At 39.0% G+C, this 12,542-nt stretch overlaps 1 protein-coding gene across 4 annotated transcripts in view; it reads left to right on the top strand.

Moving 5' to 3' along the window:
• Positions 1-7,176, top strand: part of Cbp53E (Calbindin 53E) — a 46,430-nt gene extending 39,254 nt beyond the window's left edge. For 3 of the 4 annotated variants that reach the window (XM_022832860.1, XM_022832862.1, XM_022832861.1), the window contains one exon: positions 944-7,176. In XM_022832860.1, the coding sequence (XP_022688595.1) occupies positions 944-1,087 (144 nt within the window). In that variant the 3' untranslated portion in view covers positions 1,088-7,176. The remainder of the gene's footprint in view (positions 1-943) is intronic. The other variant, XR_002680216.1, reaches the window with a different exon arrangement.
• Positions 7,177-12,542: the final 5,366 nt, after the last annotated feature.

The following is a 12,542-nucleotide window of genomic DNA, read 5'->3' on the forward strand; positions in this document are numbered from 1 at the left end:
GAAGTCATCTACTTGTGCCAAAAAAAGTCATATAAGGAAAAACTACGTAAAATCTAGTACCGTTTTGAATAAAGGGGCTTCGCAGATCTAAACATTCAACTCCGGGACCTTCTGATCATTATTCTGTAAATGGCTTAGTTTTTGTAGAATAAGGCTTGTGGAATCAGTCTCCAGAATACTCACTACCCCCAAAAAGTACATTACCAATTGAATTGAAAATTATTTGCAATCGTTGCGTTACACATAACTATATTCTTCTTAGAAGGCTGAGTATGCTCGGCTGCATTGGTTGTACTGCTTCTCGACCTGTGTTAATTCTCCATTATTGTGCACGCATCACCATTCTAACATCGGTTTGTCTACCAAATACCCATGCCATGACATATAGGTCAAACTTATTATAACTCTAATTCTTTTCAATAATAGGAAATCAATAAAATTGGATAGGAAAGTGCACGGCCAGATTTTGATTGGGATGCCCCTAGCGCAATTTACTTTGGAAACTGAAAGAAAGGCGTAAATTTCGAAAAACCTAGGTGCCTAACATATAACGACGACCAGATAGCTTTTGTGTTTGAAGTCTCAATACGTTTCCGATACGTTATGTTTTGACAATCAATATTATCGCTGATGTGTAAATTTCGTGTGTTTACACTTTAGGATGTTCTCTTTCTGAGCGGATTTAGTAAGGGTGTCTCATATTTGATAACGCCAGCTCGTAAAACAATCCATGTGACTCAATGTGATGTTTTTTATATTTGGTGCAACCCGGATGTTGAAAATATAAGAACCCACCGTCATCGTTACGTTGGCGTACTACGACAGAGCACAGTATTAACACATTCTTCTCTACTATAGTGATCTATTCAATTTTTAAGTGTTTCATAATATAGCCGCCGATGTTTCATGAATTTACTGGACCATTCCCTTTTTTTCGTTTCAGGATTACGACGCGCAGGACCTTGCTGAGTTCCAGGAGTCAATCCTTCGAGGATGCGACTTCAACGCAGATGGGAGAATTTCCAAAAAGGAGCTCACTATGGTTTTGTTAGCGCTCGCCAAGCAAAATGATCTCGAGCAAAAGTAAATCTCGACGTTTACGCAAAACTGACTTCTGTTGACATTTAGAAACAGGATGATTTCACAATCCGTCGGGATCGAAGAGTGGCGACGGTTTCTTCATATTTATATTGTTGTTCAATTGCTAGCTTTATTTACGTGTTAGACAAATACAGTTTACAGAGCTTGCCAAGTATATGAACAGGATGAATGTTATCATATAAAGTCATCTGTCGATGGAAGGCAAAACGAACTTTCGCTTTTCTCACCAACATACATACGGGCATCGATAAATATGAAAAGTGCGGACACTTAGTCAGAACGGTCATACTACGCAACGGCAAATAAACATTTGCCCAACGTAACAGACACACAAATGGACAGGCTTACTTGACAAAAACCAAAAGCCGACTACGTAAATTATAGTAAGCCAGTAACTCCGAGATCTTTTGCTGATTATGTGCCTACGACTGTTCTGAAGTACAAATCCAAACATCCTGAAAGCTTCGCTGAGTGGGAACATGATGCACTTTTTATGTAGCTCAACGCGACAGGTACGTACCAGTGAACTAGTCAATCCAAATTTCGGAACAATCGGTCTACGAGCGATAGCTCAGAGACATGCCATCTAGAATGTGTTTAAGAAAAGCACGACGTCTAAGTCTAAAAGGAGGATACGTTCAAGTTGTACAATTTACTTTCTACATAACTATCCAAATAGATATCAGCAATGTAAGCTCGTATAACATTATTCATGTAGCTTTCAATTGCCAGTGTTCTATGTAAAAGTCGACGCACTAATCTAGCGTCTCCTGAGGACACTCCAATCTTTTCAGGAACATATTTAGCTAGCAACTGATTGTCTATTTATAAACAGATGGTATTTCTTGAGTCAATATTACATCACGTACTGATTCAAGCCAGTTGGAAGTGGCGTTCGCTATCCGCGCGCCTCTGTCAAAAAAGCACGTTGCTACCGCCATGATACTCTGCACGACCGCGACAGCAACGCAGAGGCGCTAGCTGGCGTCTCTGCTCGTCATACGGTAGAGGACACCGTCTGTATCGTACTGTCTTGCATCTACTTGCATTTACCCCTTGCTGAATGATCGTATACAGTGATCGCGCCAGCGCGTATAGCGTATCATGTTGTGTCGAAACTATGGCCCATTAAAAAAAATTATATGCTTTGTAATTATGAGCTTCGGCACAGTTTTCGCTTTTCGTCACTTCAGCAACTGAGTGCGAGACCGCCTAAACAGAGCAGCAGATCGCATTCATAAATTCCCCCAAGTTTGAGCCCCATGGCAGGTCTATATCAGTGTAAAAATGAACTGTTATAGCAGACGGTACAGCAGACAAGATGGTGACAGGCTTTTCACAAACAGATCTATAGATATGATACGCTGTTATCAAAATATCTTACGTCACATTCAATTGATCGCCAGCTTAAGAATATTAGATCTCGTTGAATGTAAAACACGATACATTTTCTATTATACTTATTATTCGTTGTTTACCGGTGCGTCATTACTTCGCCAAACGGTCCACACCTACGGTAAAGCTTCCTTCCTGTCCAGAAAATTTTCTAATCCAATACGAAATTTCCGTTTGTATTTCGAACTTGCTTTCTAGCTTCTAAATCATTCCTATATAGGAATAGCATAGCATAGCATTAATGTACGAAAACGTTCTCCGAAGGACTATCAGGTATTGAATTTGTTGTGCTTCAACTTGGTAGAGCAATTGAGTATTAGATACTTGATGGTGACCCCCTATTTCTTTGGCTTCTCGTTGTTGCCAGTCGACCAGCTAATTACCTAACCTGAATACAAAGAGAGAACTACTCGCGTGCCCTAGCGCAATGAGCTCGATAACGAAGAAGCTCAGACTTCAAACAGGAGTCAGAAACAGAATTGAACCCGATCCTACGTGCGGAGCTTGAGGATGTATCTGTTGCTAAATTACATGTGATCCCTCAAAAGTTATACGCATCATATCGGCTAACGTATTTCGTCTGGTTCTTACTTATGAAACGTAACGATTACTATCGCAACGATTATTCTTACAGTTGTCTGTCATCTTCGAGAAAAGTTAATCGACACTGCCATCAACTTCCATCACCTATCCAAGTCAGGTCTGGTCACTGCTCCGGCTGGCGCATCTCCATCAAGTCGTCGGCAAGCAACAAATACCGTCGGATGCCTTCGCCTCCGTTAACCCAATCGATTAACGGTTACTGAAATGATCAGCATTCAGAAATAAAGAACGGCCCGGAGCGGCTTATGATCTGAGCATATCAAATCGAACAGCAGAAGAAGGGCTTGCAACAAAGAGGTGTGGAATTGCAATGCTGATTGAGCAGGTCCTGCTACCTGAGAGGCACCTAACTTTAGCCACTGTGCTGTTTTGCCTTGTTTCGCAACTGACTTTACTAGCAGACGGTGCGACTATTGTGGCCAGCAGAACGTGCACGTATGAGGTAGCATCTGAGGTAACCCTCTTACGAAAGCACCTAAAAAAGGGCTTTTGGACGTTTACATTAAGCCTACTCAGCAGGCACATAGATATTTGGACATGGCCTACAGCCTCGTACCAACACCTCCCTTGTTACACTTGACTGTCTCAAAAATAGATCGGTGAATAGCGGCCAACAATAGAAGACTGACTAAAGTGTTGTAAAGAAACACTAAGCAGTCACTGTAGTATTCGCTAGAATTGAGAGAATGCCGGCACTTAGTTTGCAATGAACAAATTAGTAATCGTTCTTTATACTCCATCGATCCCGGGTTCTCTACTAGACATATCGGCTATAAGTTTCAAGTTCCGTGCGCACATACTTGCCAAAATGTTCGGAATCTCCATATAAATAGCTTGGCAAGATCGCAAATATATTAAAGGTGGAATTGCGATACGCAGGTTGCGTTATAGTAATATAGATAAATATTAGCGATCGTAAGTATTTTCTGATATTGGCGAGAAATGATAATAATCAGCTCGCGTAGGAAACCTTCAGATAATAAGACTCAAGTCATGGCTCGTACGATCGCCATGTTGTCCGCCTGAAACATATCAGCCTCACGGTTACATGCTCCTGTACGACCCATTCATGCACAGTATACCTACCTATGCGCCACACTCCCTGAACAGTGATGATATATATCTACAGAGAGAGATATGTGTCATGTATCAGAGGGTGGTCAGTGTTGTATACAAGAGTAGCCTCAGTTGGCGGATGAATTCAACTGTACTATCGTATACCGTAGAAGAAAAAATATTTATTGAATAGGTAAATGCGAAGTGAAATATACAGAATTTTATAGGATATGCGGAGGTTGTCTTCCGCCGTCTCATTAACGACAAAAAACACCACATCCGGATAACCCTGAACCTAAGGGCACCTAACCAGCATCATAACATGTGATGGGAGCTCAGATTCGTGAAAGCCAGTACGTATATTTCTCAAGTACCCCACCTTCAAGATCTTGCCAAGATATTAAGAATATTTCGACTGCTGATGATGTTTGATTCTAGAGAAGAAATGCAAACAAGGATTTGCTTTACTCCTTTGATGGACCTTTTCTGCAAACCCCCAAGCGGTCTTTTCTAAATCTAAAAAGTGCGTTATCTTCGATATGCATCCCTTTGTCTCACAACGGAGCTTTTCAAACAAACAAACCTATTAAAATAATAGTTCCTATTTACTGATCTGCTTTTCTCATTTTTTTTGTTTGCTGATCGCCACCTATTATTGTGTTCATTATTTCATATCAGTTTTAGAATTTTGAGCTTGCGTTATAAAGGTGGATATCTTTTAGGTAAAAAAAAAAATGCTACCAGAGTTATTATGAATGTTTATGGCGTGCACGAAGTGATAGGATATAGTTAAGAGCTCTATTCTAAGGTGGACTACTACGTTTAAATAAGATTTTCAGGTCCAATGCAAATTACCTTTAGCCATCTTTGAAAAAAGATACTTGCTAGTTGAGCTCGCACCTCTTCGATAAAACAAAATTCTTAACATCTGCGAAGTAAATTTCTTAGGTTGCTTCTGCAGTTTTTTCGTCATTGGCGGAAACGCCCGTGTCGCAAATTCGCTTCTTTTTCACCCAACATGTTTTTTTGGGTTCGAAACCCAAGTAAGGGTGGTGCAACACCTTAAGCAATGTAGTGTTCGACAATATGTACCATTAGCAGACGAAAGATAAGAACAGAAAAGCCCAAATAACTTAGCGCAACTTAACTTAAACTTAAAACTAAGTAAATCTACTAAGATACATAGAATCACCTAGTCGTTAAGAGCCAATATATGTACTATGAAAGACACGTATAGGCTTTTCAGTGCTGCGCATCGACATTGCTCGCTACAGAGCAGGTTGACTATTATATCACGTACGATAAACCTGCTGGATATGATGTTACGCGACGGAAACAATTAGTAACAATGTACAATTGTTATCAAGCAGTTATTGCTAATTATGTAGTTCAGGAAAAGTCAATGTAATTTCAGTATATGTTACTTACACACGTGGCATAGATTCCGTTGTGCCAGTGCGGGTATCATCGATTCAAAAGACCGTATTTCTTTTCTACTTATGAATACGAATAAACAGTACACAACATGTGTGATGAGACAATTACTTCAGCGCTTTCCCGCTCTGTCTCGGTTTCGTTTGCCCTATCAGGGTCTTCCTTGTTTCCCCTTTCGAGTTCGCAAATAACAAAGGACCATGCGGACCACCGAATCGTATTAAATAGTACAGAACTTCATAGTTAATTAATACCCACTTAGACAATAATTCCTGTGTATATGTAGAAGTTTTGCCTTGGCAGCACCGTTCGCGATGCTCCGGTGGCTTTTCATGTTTACATATGTATGGGCACTCATACATGCCCACGCTACGGGTTATACAACAGACGTAGTCTCATATTTAGTTTTTCGTACGAGGTAGTTATGATGGACACATATGGACGTGTTGACTCGGTGACTGTGACTACAGTCCCATATTCAGACCCCTCAAAACTATAGTTCGCAGAAATTCAGAGTTGCGTACCACCATGTATACTCGATTCGTTCTAACAATCTACATGTATTTATCCAGTTAAAAACATATCTGATGTAAAATATATATATACAAACAGCTAGACAAATATATATATATATATATATACGGCTATTTAAAAATGTTGAAAAGCAGACAGAGGAAAGGGTGAGAGAGACATGTTACTAAGGACAAAAAGTTGCTTGTTGATGTTGAACAAGTGCAATACTGTTACTTTTACCATAAGAACAATACACGTGATGAAATATACGCGTGATAAAGGAGTGATGTTCTTTAAGTTGCCTGAAGTTCATCACGTCGGTTTTAGCTTAATATACCAGGTAATATCGTTATCGCGTTAGTTATAGATGATTAGCCAGAGCAATCGAAGACTTAAGAAACTCTACTGAATTTCGCCTACGGTGAATTGAATATTTGCGCTAAAATGTTCAACTCAAGTGACCAAACATTGCTTTATAAGAATGCGACCTGAGTATAGACCAAGAAACAGGACCCAAGAGATAGCCATTGTGGTATTCAGGTTGATTTCAATGTAATTTGGCCAAATCGTGCCGAGTTGTGTTGAATTTCATACTCAATACCACTACTGAGCATGACATCAGACGGCCGGCTCCCCGTACCAAAAAACGCTAGTCCCTCCAGTTTAGCAGGGAACACGCTATTCAGTACGCTATCATATCGCACCTACAAAAATGTTTACTTTATTTAATAGTAAATAAGGCAATGAATGAGGTGAGTCTTGATTTATCGAGATAAGTGGTGACGAGCAATAAGACACTGTGTATTGACAACAAACCCTTAGCCTATACCGAAATCAAGCTATTGTCCTATACAAGCCGAAATAACCTTGAACAGAGGATTACACATGTTAGACTCCAATGGCGTAAAAGTTATCAACGCTTTACGTGGGAAAATACACAAATAGATCGCAATGTGCGTCAATTGAGCTGATGATTTGTATAACGAACGGCTTGGAAAATTCCTTGGACTGTATTCTAGTAGGTAAATAAAATGGAACGCGAAATTAATAAACATCGTTGCGAGAGTAGTTTAATGGTTGTTTTCAATATGATTATTTCACTGGATAGTTATTTGAAGTTGCTTGTTAAGTTGTTCTCGGTCAAGTGAAACCCAAATAATCGCGTCATTTTTGATGCATTGCCGTTCAGCATCTGCTGTCTGCTAGAAGTCCGTTATTTCTGTGAAACGTGGTGTGGCATTCTTCCATGTGTAGATTTCATCGTTTAATAACTCTGCAGTATAATTATTTTGCTCTAGTATAGAAACCATTATAAAAAAAAAAAGGGAACAAATGAGGCCTGTTGCCTATAAACAGCAAGTTGGTTCAGTAGCTTTGAGGCAATGGGGTCTCGCAACACAGAGCTGACATGTCAAGTTAAGCAATATAACGTTCGTCATTTTTGAACACTCGCATTGTTATAAGAACTCTGCCTGGAAGTGACTGATGCGCTTTTGTTTTCCCTTACGCCAATCATGTTCATAGTATAAAAAGAACTGTAAAAAAATTACCTTTTGGTCAAATCATCCAATGCGTCCCGTATTTGCCATTCGTAGCCCTCTAGAATCCTGTTATCGACACAAGTTAATTATTTTCGCTATACCTCTAAAGTTATACGTGCAACAGCATGTACTGAAAAAAGTTCAGAGGAACACAGTTATTAGTACCTCATATAGAGATGTTTATATATTCATATAGAGACAGATACTGAACTCGTCACTCGTCACGAGACAAGACAGCTGCTTTGCAATTTACATAATAAAAAGCTCTATACAGTCATTATTTATCATGGCAAGAGCCCCACTAGGCATGATTAATCTTTGGCGGGGGTCCACAGGACAATACTACATTTAATTTTAGCTAGTTTAACCGCTGTTTATGTACAAAAAGGGAGTATCGCCCAAATAAATCCCATTTGTTCCGCTGCTGCAATCACGATCGTTCGAGTGAGAGATTAGCCAATTCGAAAAAAATTAAGCTAAAACATTGTAACAATTGTCCTGAAATGTTTGTGGGAAGAGACGGCCGAAAGATGGTCTTATCGCTTTCATTGTAGAAATTTCCATGCCGAAGATACCCCCGGTACTCGTCGGCCAGTCATGGCAAAGAAATCATAAACTCGTACCAAAATTTGGGCAAATCCAACACGTCAGCAACGATATGCCCAAAGATTAAGTGCAAACACCAAACAGTTTTAGGCCATTAGAGAAAGTCGGCTAGAAAAAAGACATTTGGATGTTTTACGACTTGACGCTAGAAAATATATTCGATCAAAATGGAAATTATTTTTGTCAATACTTTCTAAAAACCCTTATTATATATATAATATAAAGTAGGAGATAAAAATGATGATAGCGGTGCTCTTAGAAAGTTCTTCGCCTAAACTTAAATTTAGATTAAAAAAAAAACTGCTTTCTTTTCAGATTCGTTGTAGGTGATCGTCTGTTTTGTTTAGTACGCATGCAAAGTTGTGAGACCTCAACTTAGGACCTGTATTTCATTTGCCTCCGAAATATCATTTGGTGCGGGTGGTAATAGGCCCTCTCAGAAGTTTGAGCGCCGACCTGCATTTAGCGAATCGGGGTAGCGGAAATGGATTTGTAACCTGCTGATTCGGCTTTACAGTATATCGTATCGCCGAACAAAAATACTTTCAAAATAAATAAATAATAAATTATTCTAACTGTTCTACCCAATAGCGAGCGTCGTGCAAGCATTAATTTATAATAATAATTAAAAAAAAAAAAAAAAAACAATATTCTATAATAAGTTAAATAGGCCATACGGTTTTTTTTTTAGCAGAAAGAGACGGCAATAAATACCCTTATAGTTATGTTCCTTATAGACATGAGAACGTTGTATCTTTCAATATTATTTTGTTAGATGTTTTAAAATATCAAATGTTTGAAAATATGCCATAGAGGCCTACCAGAGAGTCAGCCAGATAGTCCAGAATAGCATCGTTCGATGTATCCTTTATAATGGATATATCAGTATCTATTTTAATCTAACCCAGCCATTGCTTGTCTGTACGCTCGCAGGAAGTACTCGAAAGGCTTTATGCAACCTAGTATAGCCCTTCTAGCCCCCGTCGCCAATGCGCTGAGCTTTATTTTGTGTGCTTAAAAGATAGGAATTCAACATGATATGGCGCTGAGATCAAGCTTCGGTGATCTTTCAGATTCTGTCATTGGATGGAGTTAGGTGATCGACAGTTATTTTATTAGTCATGGAATGACTTTTTCTAACCAAGATAAACAACGGCCAGCTTGGTAGTAGAGGGGTAAAGGCGAAAGACGAGGGGACGAGGCTCCATGCAACGGAAGTGCTACTTCGATAAGAAAATGGATTTGTTAGAAAGCTGGATCACCGCAGGAACGCTACTAGCGATCAGCGTCATTAACTCGCCGCTGTTTTGCCAATACTGGTTCAAAGGACTGTTATATGTGTCTAGTCACTTTATGGGATTCGTTTACTTTTCACGCATGATGCGTGTTGCATCATCAACCCAGATCTTCTTCATTCTATTGAAACGTGAAATGCGTTACGTTCACTTAGCCTTAAAACTGTTTACAACTGAGCAAATAGACATCGAAAATGAAAATATCTCTCTCAAACCTCTAGCAAAGACAGATACATTCCAACAGATGATGATATATCACGTTGATGTATAATGTAAGGAGTTAAACTGTAAATTTTTCCAATTTTAATTAAGTAGACTTCTAGCAAACCGTTGCGTTCTCTCAAACAACTTAATATACCCCGATTTAGAAATTAGGCGGTTTTATTAATGCAACTTTACCAATAGGCATGATATAAAATAAATATGTCGAATATCAATGCGAGCCAACGTATATCCGTTCGATTTAATGTGGTGTATTGACTTTCGTCGTGTCCCACCCCATTTGATGTTCTGGGTCGGGTATTTGTGAGTTGAATATTTGACCATCCGTAAACTAAGCTATTGATACAAAACGACAGCAGCAGCGGTACAACAGGAAATTTGGTTTTCAAAAGACCGATAGAAATAGTGGTTGTCCTATCGTTTTCTATTTACGAAGCCGACACACAGTGCAGATTGTTTGGATAATCTGTAAATGCAAAAAATTCACATCGGCCTCCTCTAGTCCTCATCATGGATGTTAGACTAGAATGTCTTTTGCAAAACTTTTACAATAGAAAATCAGACGCCCTGACCGTTCTCGTATTAGAAATGGTAACCTTCTTGACAACCAACAACTCGAAACGCTAACTCTGCAGATATGGCAGACAAATAGTTTGTTTCTGATTACCTTCGCCTTGCAGCTTCTGTCCCACACGACTGAGCATGGAGGCGTAAAATGTATATGGACCTTTGTCTTTATTCAGAAATAATTTCTAGCGGTAAATAGTCAAATCTGTTAAAAGGCCGCGCGATTATCCAAGCTGCCAGCCCTTTTCTGGGTCCGATTCATCAAATGCTGTGAAATTGCTTCCTCTAGATCAGAGTATAATTTTTCCAAAAATCAAAGAGGGCATTTCACTAATTTCAATATACAAATAATTTCAAATCGGCCTTTTTTTTTCGTATATCTCTGAAACGGTCATTGGACCAAGGAGCAACAAGTCTATATATACAAGAAACGTAGGTTCAACGTAGGTCCGGTTCAACAAAACGTAGAAAGAAGGCGTTCCGCTTTTAAAGCACTTAGTGATTGATGTCACCATCGGCCAACGGCGTTTCCTGCCCAAGTCAAAATGGCCAGCAGACTGGCCTCGATTTAACGAGTGGAGCAATATTTAAAAAAGGTGACCGATATACTCGTTCAGGCGTTCCATCCGTGATAATTGTACTCAGCATATACTCGTACCTAGAGTAGAGTTACCAAAGATACGATTGGTAACATGAAAGATGTTATACTACTTATGAGGGTGATAAGTAAGCAAACGTCCGTGCTGTACAAATTTAGAAATGCTTCTCGTTAGCATGATCATTTGTGCGAAGCGTTACTTTTCCGACGAACGAACCAGTGGAATATAAGGCCAAATATTTCAGTCAATATTTTTCATTTCGCTTCTTAATAAAGCTTGACTGGATCTTATAAAGCATCTATTTTTAAAAACCATACCTATCGAGGTTGCGTCGCAGAGGTAATTGCCCTAAGGCTAGCATGAAGAATGACAGAGATGTTGTTATCCTTCACAGTACAACCTTCGCTTGTCCGGGTGATAACCATAAATCGGACATTTATTCCTTTGGACGTTCAATGTCCAAGTTGTTTGGAATGAATCTTTATGAAACTGCAATTACTGGGCCTTCATCTTCATTGCCTTTGCTGATAATTACAAGCAAAATTTGCTCGTCCTTCTGGAACCGTTGGCCACGATTTTCCGTTGACACGAATTGTTTAAAGTCTGTACGTAAAGTCTTCCCAGTGTTCACGACACGTATTCAGTGATTAAATATAGAATTCTACGGAATCTTTCATACATTCTAGTTACTACTATTTGTTGAAAGGAAGACTATTTCGAGGACGAAATCGATAGTCTTCTTGAAGCCTCCGTTGCTACCGACTATAAAAACTGTTTTCCACCGTACGCGTTTCTGATCGCCTCGGCAAAAATGCGATGCCTCAATCGTATTGTTATCTTCTTCTACTGTATCCGCATATATCTATTGTTAGTATATATATAAATGGCGCTATAATCATCTGCAAGCCCAGCTGCATTGGGAGGAGACTAAACTAGGTACCCTTCAAGCTTCCAGCGAAACATCAACTAATTAATGTTTCTTAATTATTATTAATATAAAATTATTAAAAATTAATCACCTTCTGTAACACAGTAAAAATATCGACGGGCTCTAGTAAACCGAATGATGTATATCAGTTTGTAATAGTCCTAAATAGTAATATATGTAGGGCAAATCAGTGATCTTTTGCCATGCGTAACTCCGAGAATAGAAGTCTTGGCCTAAAGCAAATCAGCTCAACATTGTTGCAGATCTATACAAAATGAACATCTATTAAATGTAATGAAATAACACTTGTTTTTGCTCCCTTTTTTACTTGTAACGGAAATGTATAGCGTGCATACGCTTACAATGATCTGATAGTTCACTCCAATGGTGAACTAACAATGACGCTCCGACTTATATGCTGCCTACAAGATTGGCGCCGAATATCATCTGCTATAATCCCAACACGAGTCACTTTATTCCAAAATTCAATTATAAGGTTTATCTTTTATTGCCGTCAGATTAGCCATCTGAGATAAGCCACACGATATTTCCTGTATTGTGCTTTTTAAGCTAAGATTGGCTTATCTAACAAAGGGATCACTGTTCTTCGCCTCTAGAAAAAAAAAACTATCGGCAAAGTATTATCTATTGTTTCCAGTGTGTCTGTTTCCGTTGATAGAAT

This window comes from Varroa jacobsoni, unplaced genomic scaffold (assembly GCF_002532875.2).
Source record: "Varroa jacobsoni isolate VJ856 unplaced genomic scaffold, vjacob_1.0 scaffold_418, whole genome shotgun sequence".
Lineage (NCBI taxonomy): Eukaryota > Metazoa > Arthropoda > Arachnida > Mesostigmata > Varroidae > Varroa > Varroa jacobsoni.